This window comes from Coptis chinensis, chromosome 6 (assembly GCF_015680905.1).
Source record: "Coptis chinensis isolate HL-2020 chromosome 6, ASM1568090v1, whole genome shotgun sequence".
Classification (NCBI taxonomy): Eukaryota; Viridiplantae; Streptophyta; class Magnoliopsida; order Ranunculales; family Ranunculaceae; genus Coptis; species Coptis chinensis.
In genome coordinates, this window is record NC_141461.1 from 70,559,325 (window position 1) to 70,572,769 (window position 13,445).

The 13,445-nt window shown below is 40.7% G+C and overlaps 2 protein-coding genes across 2 annotated transcripts; one reads left to right on the forward strand and one right to left on the reverse strand.

The window, feature by feature from the left end:
- Positions 1 to 4,001: 4,001 nt before the first annotated feature.
- On the reverse strand, positions 4,002 to 4,958 carry LOC147494235 (pentatricopeptide repeat-containing protein At1g79540-like). The gene has a single exon (XM_086568075.1). The coding sequence runs from the start codon at positions 4,956 to 4,958 to the stop codon at positions 4,002 to 4,004; it is 957 nt and encodes a 318-aa protein (XP_086424201.1).
- A 2,816-nt stretch (positions 4,959 to 7,774) lies between these two features.
- Positions 7,775 to 12,903, forward strand: LOC147494236 (uncharacterized). Its single transcript, XM_086566997.1, has 6 exons — positions 7,775 to 8,407; positions 10,343 to 10,905; positions 10,999 to 11,733; positions 11,825 to 11,992; positions 12,076 to 12,494; positions 12,588 to 12,903. The coding sequence occupies exons 2-3, from the start codon at positions 10,591 to 10,593 to the stop codon at positions 11,251 to 11,253; spliced, it is 570 nt and encodes a 189-aa protein (XP_086423123.1). The 5' UTR covers positions 7,775 to 8,407; positions 10,343 to 10,590; the 3' UTR covers positions 11,254 to 11,733; positions 11,825 to 11,992; positions 12,076 to 12,494; positions 12,588 to 12,903.
- Positions 12,904 to 13,445: the final 542 nt, after the last annotated feature.

Sequence of the window (13,445 nt, forward strand, 5' to 3'; positions counted from 1 at the left end):
CCGCCAAGGAGGAAATTTTGGCAGCCCTTGCATTACATTTAAGCTTGCGTCGAGTCGCCATCTTGAAAAGAGAATAGAGATCGCTGCTGCATTGATATAGTCCTACGTGCTTGCTAGTCAAGTCGGAGTAGATATGCGAACTGGAACTATCAATTGAATTGCATTTAGGTTGGTGATGTTGGCCTCATGTCACTGATCTGTTTTCAAACTTGTGCTGGATATCTAGAATTGGAAATACTGAGCTAGTCTAACGCTCATAGGGTGTGTGTGTAATTGATGGAATTGAATTTATATCTATTTAAGCTAAATAAATACAAAACAAAGTGTAACGCTTATACCAAAGCAAATCTAATAAACAATGAAACGGTTGAAATAAAGTGACTTCTCCATCCTGTTCAAGATCATTAGATGGAATGCGAGCTATGACTAGTTTTGATAGAACGTCCTGATTTGTAAAATGTTATAATATAAGTGGTAAAAAAAAACTAGCAGCACTCATCCAAATTGTGTGTGGCCTGTGATCTAATAGATTAGATGCCGACAACAAATGTATGAAGTGTCTTAGGTGACTTCCGACCAAGAGGAATTGATGCCACCAGACTCTATATTTAATTAATGTAAAGGTAAGTAATCTAATATGCAAATGACACTTAAACTGTTGGTCATGTGACTGGTAATATTGAATAAGCGGCAATTGTACCGACTCATGTGTCATGACTAAACTGGAGATTGTATATTTGATCATATCGAAACAAGAAAATTCAAAATAGAACTGAACTTTCGGTTGTACGATCTTATAGCCAAACAAAACACAAAGTTTGTATAGTGAGAGAAACTTACCTTTCATGTATTGATTAACTCCATAGATAAGCAAGCTGCTTTTTGATTGATCTTTTCGGAACAACCATCACCCTGTGTTGCGACCATAATCGCGACCTATAGCTTTATTAGTACTCCGGCTCTCATTTTGGATCGGCTGCACCAATTTGGTTGCCTACGTACCCATTTCGGGATCAAGCCGCCGTAGTTCACCTCTCTCCTCACCCCTCTCTGCCTCTCTTCTTCGCCTCCCCTTCTACTCTCCTCTCTCTTCCTTTTTATATCCCTCTCTTAGGTTTACCTCATGGGGCCTAGTCTAGTCTTGGGCCTTTCTCTTGGCTCAACACATACTGTGGTCTGGGCCTTATCTCTTGGCCCAGTACCTATGTGATACATCCCTGAATATGGCTACTACATTTGCCCCCTCTCGGGTTCAGCGGCGATGACGACGATGGACCCGAGAAGTCCTCAAACTTTCTTGTCTTTCTCTTTGAACTCTAGATATCCACGATATCTTGTGATCAGCGTAGTCTTCTCCTCCTTAGGACATTTCAGTATCTATGTACTCAAGCATCTTTGGACCGTATGTGCGTGAAGTACTCAATCCATCGGTTCTTGTTCATATACCCCATTAACGTATCCCCAAAGGATCTCATCCCTTCCGCTTTCTCCCTTCAACTCGATCTGATGCCCACAATGTGTCTCAACCCGACCATAAGCTCTCCTTCATCAGGAACTTCACTACTATGTCCACGAGTGTCTCATTACTGTCATAATCTCTCCTTCACATAACTCACTTCTATATCCATGAGTGTCTCACCCTTTCATTTCCCTTTCGTGGGACTCAACTATCTCATCCCTTTCACTCTCTCTCTTCAACTCAATACAATGCCCACGCTGTGTCTTAACCCAACCATCACCTCTCACATAGAACTCCCTACCATATCAGCGGTATGCCTCCCCCAGCCACCTGCTCTCTTTCTCGGAACTCATCGCCTGTCTGCGAAGTGTATCACCTCGGCCATCTCTCCTTTCCGAGAACTCACCACTATGTCCGGAGTGTCTCCATCATCATAAGCTCTCTTTCACATAACTTCACTACTATATCTGCAGAGTGTCTCACCCTTTCATTTCCCTTTCGTTAGAACTCCACTGTCTCATCCCCCCCGGCTTTCTCTCTTCAACTCAATACCATGCCCACAATGTGTCTCCAACCCACCAACACCTCTCACATAGAACTCACTACCATATCATCGGTGATGCGCCTCCCCGACCACTGCTCTCTTCCGGAACTCATCGCCTCATGTCCTCATGGAGTGTATCACCTCGACCATCTCTCTCCTCGCGAGAAACTCACCACTATGTCCAGCGGAGTGTCTCGTCCCCCTATTTCTCCTTCTCATAACTCACTACAATGTCGCATGAGGATCTCCCCGACCATAATCTCCCTTCATAGAAATCTCTATCATGTCCGCGGAGGGCTCATCCCCCCGTTGTCTGCTTTCTGGAGTGGAGAGTCGGATGAGGGGCAACTCCACTTGCTCCCAGGTTTGACTCCGGATCTCATGTCCGCAGAGGGTCTCATCCCCCGCTATCTCTGCTTTCGGGGGGGAGTCGATGAGGGGTAACTCTGCTTGCCCCCAGGTTTGACTCGGATCTCATGTTCGCGGAGGGCTCATCCCCCCCGTTGTTCAGATCTCATGTCCGCATATCTCTTGCATCTCCGACCTGCGGCTCAACCAGGCTTTGGGGCTACTCTCTTTGACCAGCCTGTCTCTTGCCTTTCTGTCCTGCGAAGGGCTCATCCCACCCCGCGGGCTCGCTCGAGCTCTCGCCTGTTGGGGCTCTCTCATTGCCTCATGTATCTCTAGCATCTTTGGTCCGCGGAGGGCTCATCCCACTCCACGGGCTTGACCGAGTTGTCGCCGGTTGGGGCTTTCTCATTGCCCCATGTATCTCTAGCATCTCTGATCCGCGGAGGCTTATCACACTCCGCGGGCTCGCTTGGGCTCTCGCCTGTTGGGGCTCTCTCATTGCCCCATGTATCTCTAGCATCTCTGATCTGCGGAGGACTCATCCCACTCCGCGGGCTCGCTCGGGCTCTCGCCGGTTGGGGCTCTCTCATTGCCCCATGTATCTCTAGCATCTCTAATCCGCGGAGGGCTCATCCCACCCCGCTCTCATTCGGATAGCCCCACGACATATCCGCGAAGGGTCTTCTCGAACCCCTCCGCTCTCCTTCGGAATGCACATCCGGGAACATCTCAGCCTGCCCCATGTTTGATTCGGACACGAGGGTCCACGAAGGGCTCGTCCCCTCCGCTCTCTAGCTTAGAAGCAGCTCCTCTCTATCTCTTCCCACACAAGAGTAGACCCAACATCCTCACTACATAGAGATACCAGCAGATTCCGAGGTTCCCCGTATAGCTAGTATGGGGCTAGACCCCAGTCTTGCTTAATGTTATATCCTATAATAAACCCGCTCAATCTCAAATCTGTTTCGCGGATCTTTCTCTTCCTCTGTACCCTGCCGCGGTGTATGCCCCTCTATGTTTTGTCACTTTTGTGCTATCATCTTACCATCCGTATTCAGACGCTTCCACGCCGTTGACCTCAGTCCCAATCTATTGGTCCCATTGTTCCCTTGTCTCCAACTTCCTCGCTGCCGATGTTGTTACATTGAATACTCTACTAAAAACTAAAACCACCAAGAACACTCTCAGCTTGTTAAGTGTCACCAACAACTTGCCCAAACCTTTCACCAGTATGATGTGAAAAGTCATTCCCAAAAATTACACAAGCTTCGGCAAAATGAGGAAACATCCTCCCTCTTGGAGTGCTGCTTATCTTTGGGATGTGCCCTAAAATCGCATCCCACTTTGACGATCAACCCCAATACACTTGGTTTCTTGGTTGTAAGAAAAATCAAACTCAGTAGTTTTGATAAGTTCATTGACAGTGTTGTAATCCTTCTTCATAGTTTTAATCCTTTCCCATAACCTGTGGATGAAACTACTTGATTTCTGTGAAATATTCCTGTGCTATGACCATCAGTCAGATAGACCTCCTTCATCTCCTGCATACTATGACAATTTCATAGTAAAGCCTTTGATACTCTGGAAAAATGAATGTCTAACTTATAACCTGCAGACTCCATTCTAGCTACAATGTCAACCATGTCCTTAAACTTGTCTTGAGAAATAAAGAGAATTAATAAGTCGGTTGCACACTGGCGTCATCAATCTAACACCCATCTCTAATGTGTAGAGAAAAACATTTAAAGCTAGATCAACCTTCTTCTCATGGCAGAGGCAATTAACCAAGTAAACACAACTTGGAGGTGTGACGCTAACTTTACATTCTTCAAGCACGTTAAAGATCTTGAGAGCTTGATCTAGCATTCCTGCCTGACACAACCCAGTGAGAAAGATATTGTAAAGTGAAGACTCAACAACTTTGCACTTCATATCCATTTCTAGTACTCCACGAACTGCAACTTCGATATTTCCTAGATCCACATTTTTCTCCATTAATTTGAGTCTCTCGTTGTTGTGATCAGGAAGACCTCTCATATACTTCATCCACAGACTAAAAGCTAGTATCCACTTCCGCTTACGACAATAACACTTCATCAGTATTGTGTAAACAGCCAAATTCGGAGAAACACTATTTCTTTCCATCTGATGGAAGACATGAAGGGCATCCTCTTCTCTATTGACCCGTTGAAGCCCATCAATTAGTGTCCCGTACGTAATGGCATCAGGGGAGTACCCTTTAAGTTGAAGATCCTTAAAAAGTTTGAAAGCACTATTTATATCACCTGATTTGCAAAAACCATTCATCAGTATGTTGTACGTAAAGAGGCTAGGCACAACCCCACTATTAGCAAGCTGTCTGAGAAGCTTGTAAGCCTTGAGTATTTTCCCAGATTCACACAAGCGCTCTACCATTGTTTGCAAGCTCGCACTATCAAGGACCTGATCTGCACCTTGAGAGAGTCGAAGAAATAGAGATGGGTTTCTCCCAATCTCCATCTTGAAAAATAAAATCTTAGCTTCCTCTAACTTCTGAACCTTACAAAGACCACGTATAAGAGCATTAAAAGTCATTACAGTTGGAAAACATTTCTTCTTCTCCATCTCTTCAAAAATCTGTTGTGCCTCCCCTTCTAGACCTTGGTTACCACGGACCACAAATAAGAATAGTGTAAGTTCGCGTCGGGAAAACTTTCATGCTTTGATATCTCTAGTTTAAGAGACCGAGCCTTATCCATAAGCCCCACATCACAAAACCCTTGATCAAAGTATTATAGCAATACATTATTAGGAACCAAACCCTCTCTCCTCATCTCGGGTTAAAAGCGTTAATGCCTCCTCAACTTTACCCGCTTCCGAATAACCTTTAATCATAACAGTATAAAACACAACATCAGGAACAATATTTTCCTTCAAAACCGTCCTATACCATTCACACGCCTCATCAAATCTCCCAACTCTAAACAACCCATTGATCAAAGAACTGTATGCATTCAACCCAATAACAAACCCCTCCTTCAACAAACCAATAAGACTAAGAGACTCATCAACTTTACCAACTTTACATAACCCATCAATCAAAGCATTGTAAGTAACAATATTAGGACAAACACCATTCAACTTCAAACTATCCAACAAACTCTTCGCCTCGTCAGTTCTATTAACATGACATAAACCCGAAATAACAACAGTATAAACCATAGTATCAGGACTAACTCCTTTTTCCACCATTTCATCAAACAACTGTATCGCATCTTTCGTTTTCCCAGCTTTACAGAAACCATGAATCAGTATAACAAAAGTAGACCGATTCGGAAAACACCCAGATTTCAACATTTGATTATAAACAGCCAATGCTAATAAAAACACTTCTTTCTCAACTAACAAATGTAATACAATATTAAAAGTAAATGTATTAGGAACTGAATTAAACTCTTTCATCTTACCAAAACACTCCACAGCTCTCTCCGCAAATCCCGCTTTCTCATAAGCTGTAATTAAAATCTACATTACTTTGGTTTTGGAGCCAAAGACGGGATTTGAGATTTGAAACTTGAAACCACACCCATTTGTTTTGGGTTGGTTCGATCCTTGATCATGTGTTCTCTCTGTCTTCATCAGCAAAGTCAGCCGGACCCACTGCTTTCGTAGACAAAGTCAGGTGGATTCCTCATCCTCAACGCATGAATGTTTAAGTCATGAGTATTTGACTTTGAAAATAGTTAATCAGTTCAGCCGAAGTCCTGACGTCCCCACAGACGGCGCCATTTGTTGCGACCATAATCGCGACCTATAGCTTTATTAGTACTCCAGCTCTCATTTTGGATCGGCTGCACCAATTTGGTTGCCTACGTACCCATTTCGGGATCAAGCCGCCGTAGTTCACCTCTCTCCTCACCCCTCTCTGCCTCTCTTCTTCGCCTCCCCTTCTACTCTCCTCTCTCTTCCTTTTTATATCCCTCTCTTAGGTTTACCTCATGGGGCCTAGTCTAGTCTTGGGCCTTTCTCTTGGCTCAACACATACTGTGGTCTGGGCCTTATCTCTTGGCCCAGTACCTATGTGATACATCCCTGAATATGGCTACTACACCCTGCTTCATGGGCTTGAGAATAACAAGTGAAAAGTGTAGTTTTTTCAAGAATTTTGACCCGCAGACGCGCCAATGTAAAGACTAGATTTCGTAATTAGTCTTACAACTTAGGATAACGAGATTGTGTTTGTGGATTTGACTGAGCTCGCGATAGATGCGAGCTAACTACGTATCTAGTTCTCTGGTGAACTGGAATCAAGTCTGACGTAGTTCTTCTTGATTGGTCTTTTGAATAGGAAAATGGATTGATCGTGGAGAAGAAGTCATGCTCTTCGAGAGTGGAGCTGGGCCTCTCTAGATGATGTTTCCTCCTGATTTTATAGCCCGTCCACTTAATGTGGTATTGAATGAGCCTTAATGCGGATGCAATAAAATGCATGGTTGTTGTTACATAATTATTGTAACGTTTGTCTTTCCATCTATGAGCGTTACAAGACCTGGTTGTGGTCTTGGTATAAGCGACTTGGTAGCGGTCATGATATGAGTGACCTGGTAGGTCTTGATATGAGCAACCTGGCCGGTCTTGATATAGTGACGAGTTGTGCTGGACAGGTGTATAATATATGTTGGTTGTGTATGTTAGTCCCTCACAGGTATCAACGGTTAGAGCAGCTTTAGAACCATTGACTTTGAATCACATTATGGTACTCATCCTCGTCTTGGGATCGTTGACCACATCTGCTTTCACCCTTTTAGCTCAAAGTTCTCTTGACTAAGCAACATGGCATGCCGGATCCGTAGCAGCTGACATTGGCTCCAATCTTCAAGGTTTGTACTCTTTTTCATCAAAATCTTGTAAATTGGGTTTTTAATAGTAGCAATGTAACCTATTATCTGAAGAAATGGTGGAAATTTTAATGAAGTAGTTTTTTTACTGCCAATATAGACTTCACACCAATCTCAATCGTCATATAAAGTACAGCCATTTAGTCTGTAAACTCTGACCTTTTTATTGTGCCAGTCTAGATAGTTTGTTCAGTGCACAATAAGAAATAGCTGATTACTTAATGTTGTGAGGTTGCTGGCGGTTTAACTTCTTGCCATAAGACAACAGTGGTCAGTATAATCTGGCATGAGTTATGCTTGCCTAATAGAAAGGTTATCCCACATATGGAAGCTAAAGAACAACTAAGTTGAAGTAAGGTCTTGATGTCCTTAGTTGCATTGCAAGGTGGAAATTTGTTTAGTACTTATGGTTTTAAAACGTTACCTTGTGTTGGTTTCTTTTGTACTTTCTATTATTCCTTTGTAATAAGATAGGATATGTTGCAGTTCCCACATTTCTATATGGAGCAGACGATCTGGAAGGGAAAGCGCTTGCCTCAATTAGAAGAGAATTAGGTTTCTTCAAGCCTGATTCTGAAGGAAACCAATGGTGCTGGAGGACCTCAGTCTGAGACCTTGCCACTGAAGCCAGATGAGGGTCCACATCAAGCAACTCGGACCAAAGGTGTTGTAATAGCGGGCACAACTAGATGGGTTGATAACTACACCGTGCCTATCTTCTCTACTGATGTTTCTGCTGTTTGTAGAAGAAGCTAAATGCCTAAGTGAACGAGGAGGTGGGCTTCCATCAGTACAAGCTATGCACTAGCCCATGGTGAAGACATAACAATTACAAAAAGAGTAGTGGGTTCTAAAAAAAAGAGTCTTGTATTGGGTGCCACACAAATTGGATTGGGTAGCCTCCAGCCCAAGCCCAAACAGCAAAGCCCAAAAGAAAGCCCAATACACCCCCACCTAATTGCGAAAACTGGGAAAGCCTTTTCAACAGGTATCATTTCTCTCGCGCACTCACTCACAAAAAAACCAAATCACAAAAAAATCAAAGAAGAAAAACCAAAAACCTAACCTTTTCTCACCAATTCGAGTTTGGGCAACCACCATTCGAGTGAGTTTGGGCAATTCAGTTTGAGTTTGGGCAACTCGTTTTCTCTCTTGGGCAACACTCGTCTACCACAGGTATCTTTACCTTGATTTGTGGTGTTGATTATGGTGATTTAATTATACAAAATGAACTATTGTTTGAGAAAACTTGAAACAACCCGGTGAGGTCGTTTTGAAGAAGCACCAAATGACTCAGTGAGGTCGTTTTGGAAATGGCCCAAACGACCCAGTGAGGTCGTTTGAATGTTTTTTTTTAATATTCTTAAATATGCTTTGTATTCTTGATTGTGGATATTCTTTATATTCTTTGTTTTCTTGATTGTGGAAATGGCCCAAACGACCCAGTGAGGTCGTTTGATTGTAATGCTGGAGAGATTGTTATTGGTCTTGGAAAATTTGTTATAATTTAGTTCGAGAAATCTCAATGAGCTAAACTTGGAACAGTTTAATCCCATGTAGGCTCTTAAGTTAGCGCCATAACATTACATTTGTCTCCATCAAATTTCAAATGGATAAAAGAGAAACATAGTTACATTTGCTAGCTTGGTTTGTAGGAATTACTTTTAATTGCTTGTTGAAACCACTGACGCATCAAGACTCTTGTTGAAATAAAAGACAATTAGTAAGACTAACCTTGGAAGGATACTTGTGTTTTTCAGTTCTTCCAACTGCCAGATGATGCAAAATTTACTCCATTTTATTTCAGTGTAAAAAAGTTATGTTGGTACAGTATTGAGATGTGAGTTTTTCTCAGTTCTAGGTGATTAGACTCAACCTGAAGCTACTTAGGTCAAGTTAGGACTAGAATTCAGTAGCTTGGTTTTAAGCAGTGTGACTTTGCAAACCAAGTGTGCTAGCCCATATATAGTGGAAGAGTATAAACCTAAAAAATTAAAGTTCCCAATGTTTGGGCACTTTGATTTACTTTTTTTATGCTAAGCAATTTATCATATGCATATGAACTTTTTTTTTGCTAGAATATGTATTTGAACTTGATTTTGTGATTACGTTATGAGCTCTACGTGTGTGGGTCATAGTAGTTTGATTATTTCACTAATAGAAAGCTCTGGTAAAGAATATTAACTCACTTGATTAGTTGACTTTTGTCTCACTAATTTTTGGCCTCTAAAGTGTAAGAATGATATAAGGTTGTGGAACCTAAAAGGCTTACTTATACAGTGTGTGTAGGTATGATGTATATTAATTATACGTTATACCCCATGCATCATTTATATTAACTAGATAGCTCACGTTAGCTCTCATAATTAACTATCTCTATATAATGTTTGTATCCATCTAGTTTAAGTAGATGTCTCTAATTAACAATATATTATTGTCATTGTCTCAAATACACAAAGATATGTGGCGACAAGTGTCAAACTCTAATGCAGATCTGCTAGCTTCCAAGACGTATAATAATATATTGGATACCGTTAACCACATAACTTCTAAATAGTGTATTATTATAAATTGCAAAATGTCTTTGTATAGAGAGTGATGAGTTGATGAAAGGTTTAGAAAGTACCGAGTATAGAGTTTAGTTATTAGAATTGTTTGTGTGTTACTAATGAAAACACTATAATTTGGTCGTTGTTATTAGCATTAAAAAAGGAGAAATGACTATAAATTTGGTTTGGACTGTTTAAACAAATTTGTTTTTGATATGATCAACATTATTTTTTCAATCTTATTTGATACTATCTAATTTGCAATTTCAAACTAAAGTTTAGTCGAGTTTTGAGTCAATTATATATCTCTGAGTCCAAAATTCTACTAAATGTTCTAACCAAGACCCCAACTCAAATCTATCTATTATGTTAGTTGGGTTTATTTATGGGCTGTACATCTATCTATTATGTATTACTTGTTGTTTCTATCTATTATGTGAAAAGCAATTTAGTTCACTCCTTTTGGTTTAGTAAATGGGTGTTGAACAAAAGTTTCTAACATAGGTGTATATTTGATTAAACTTATTATAGTTACTAATACTTGTTTTATTTATCTTTGTAGCAATGGGTCATCGATCAAAGAATGTGAAGAATGTAGCGAAAACTACATTCAAGGGTGTAAAGAAATTGTTTGGCAGTGGTTCCTCTAGTGGTGACACAGTTGGAAGAAAGAGACAAATGGCAGAGGGCTTAACGACATCAACACGTAGAGGAGACCACAAAAAACAAGAGGTTCCTGAGGTTCCTGAAGTTCATTAATCGAGTGAAGATAGTGTAGATAGTGATAACAATGTAGGTTTAGATATAAATATGGACAAAGGGATGAGTATAGTGGAAGAGGAGAGTGAGGAGGGTAAGGAGGGGGAAGAGGAGGGTGATGAGGAGGGTGAGGAGGGGGAAGAGGAGGGTGACGAAGAGGATGCCAATGGGGATGAGGAGGAGGAGCAGGATGATGATGTGGAAGGAAATGTGGTAGAAGTCGTACCACCAGTGGAAGAAGCACCTATGGTATTGGATTTTGTAAGAAAATCCAATGATGATTTGGAGTTTAAAAGAGGTGAGTATGAGTTAGAGCAGTTGTATGACTATGCGGTGCATGTCGCTCACGATGTTTTGGAGAGAAGGGTAATATTTTGATTTTTTGTAGTACTTTGATTTTCTTTTACAAAATCTTTTGTTTCTGCTCATATATATCTAATGCGTGCTTGGTTGTTTCAGGAAGATTGCAGAGCGTTGAAGTGTGTTTCGCACTTAGCGAAGTTCTGCCAATGGGATTTCATGAATGAGTTTAGAAGGTCTTCGAGATTTGCCCACGAGTTGAGAAGGATTGGGTTGCATGATCTCGTGTTAAGTTATCACGAGCATATGGATCCACCATTGGTCTCTGCGTTTGTAGATAGATGGCATCCGGAGACCAACACCTTCCATATGCCATTTGGGGAGATGACTGTGACTTTAGACGATGTTATGTAAATATGTGGAGTCACAGTTAGAGGAAGAGTGGTGCAAGGGGACAGTGAGTTGAACTTACAACAATCGATAAATCTCCTACATCGTGCTCTGGGTCTCTCCATTGATTTGATTAAGGAGAAGATGGAAACTAGCAAGTTCACTTCAAAAGTAAGGCTAGAATTCCTCCGGAAGCATTTTGCTAACAATGTTCATGATAGCCCTATATGTGACGCTGCTGGGAAGGTGGTGGAGAAGGATTCGAGTTTGCAGGAAGTCTAATGGGCTGTCAGAGCTTTTATCCTATTTTTCTTTGGATGTGCTATTTTTACTGACAAGTCTGGGACTGGAGTGTCTCTATATTATCTGAGGTCGTTGTTGAAATTTAGTGAGATAGGAGAGTATACATGGGGTGCAGCAATTTTGGCATTTTTGTACAGAGGTCTTAGGGGTGCCACATGTGCGAAGGTGAAAAGGGTTACAGGCTATATGACTCTTCTACAGGTAAAATTTTAGTATTTTAGAGATTAAATTTTTTAATGTTAATTTTATTACTCTATCAATATGTTAACTATTTGTGTATATATATATCTAGGCGTAGATCTATGAGTACTTCCCGATATTCAGACCAATCCCAAACATATACTATAGCTTGTCTCAGGCGCGTGCTCATAGACACACACTAGTCACTCTACACTATGACGATACAACACATACATTGCAGTATTATCGAGCTATACTTGAAGATATGAATTGTTTCAATGTAAGTATTTAAGTTTGTTTATATAATTTTTTTTTAGTAATTGATCATTGGAGTTGTTAATGACACATTTGATTTTGTTTCAGGTTGATTGACATCCCTACAATAATGTCAGAGCTACAAGCCCGATCGATGACATTGCATTTTTTGAGGGATTGCTATGTTTTTTCAACATTATCGAGCTTTATGCTGTCGCAAGGGTTGTGCGACAGTTGGGTCATGTGCAGCTTATACCTGTAAATCTTCTAACACCAAATTGGAGAACAAAAACTGTAGCAGGATGCAGGTATGAGGTGAAATGGACCAATATTGGGCCAACTTATTAGGAGTCATGGCATAATCACGTGATCCAACCCACAATCGAGGACTTATCTCGTCTTATCCATGGGAATGTCATCCAAACTACATGACTTGGTATGCGAGGAATTCTCACATTTGATTGGTGAACCCTGAGCATCTTCCTATTCATTTCTCTCTGGAGACACTTCCTAACTATTCACCAATTGTGAGTATTGTGATTTTTAATTAATTGAGTTTCTCTAATTGTGATTTTTTGCATTCGATTGGTAACTTATCTTGATTTTCTTTTTTTTGACAGAACGACGTCAACGATGAAACTAGTTACATGCTAGAGAGAGGCCTGCAATTGGCTGGGAATAATATTCCAGAGGAAGCAAGGTCCTCCTTCGAACAGGCGTACAACTTGACTAGGTGTAAGTACAGTGGTGGGCATTATAATGAATGAATTTGTAATTTGTAAGGAATGGATGGATGTTTGATTTTGAATGATGTTTGATTTTGGAATTAATGACGTTTGGAATTTGTTGTTACTTGATTTTGAATGAATGATGGATGTTTGGAATTTGTTGTTATTTGATTTTGAATGAATGATGGATGTTTGTGTTTGTTGTTAAGTGGAATTTGTTGTTATTTGATGTTAAGTAGAATTTGATGTTTGTGTGGTTGTATGGATCAAATCACATCAAATTACTTGATTTCCAAATCAAATCAAATAAAAGCCCTAACATTAAAATAAAATAAAATTACGCTTGTTCCAAATTACATCAAAATATCATATTGACAACATACAAACAACTTAGTCAATAACATGTACTGTTGGGTCTTCAATTGGCTCGTCTTCCCATATTAGATTGGGAAAGTTAAATGACATAAATTGCAATTGCCTTGTTGTGAATGCCAAATTCCAACTTTCATCAATATTATATCGAGCTCTAAGCCATTGGCGCATTACTGGGGGAACTGGACAATCTTCAACAAGTTCAACATTGACAAAATGATTTCCACCAACATGTGCGCTGCCCAACACTTTTTTCACTCTCTCAGGATTTGTTTGGGTTCTCAGCGACATGATAAGGAAGCACTGACGAGCTCCTAAATATAGGAGGACAACATTAAATCTTAAAGCAAATATGTATCCAACAAAGAGCATGCTCAT

What these genes read in the sequence shown, in the direction of transcription:
- LOC147494235 (XM_086568075.1), bottom strand. Translation starts at nt 4,958, where the DNA reads ATGGAGAAGAAGAAATGTTTTCCAACTGTAATGACTTTTAATGCTCTT.
- LOC147494236 (XM_086566997.1), top strand. Translation starts at nt 10,591, where the DNA reads ATGGACAAAGGGATGAGTATAGTGGAAGAGGAGAGTGAGGAGGGTAAG. An exon ending in ACGATGTTTTGGAGAGAAGG is followed by an intron (nt 10,906 to 10,998) that starts GTAATATTTTGA and finishes TGGTTGTTTCAG; the next exon opens with GAAGATTGCAGAGCGTTGAA.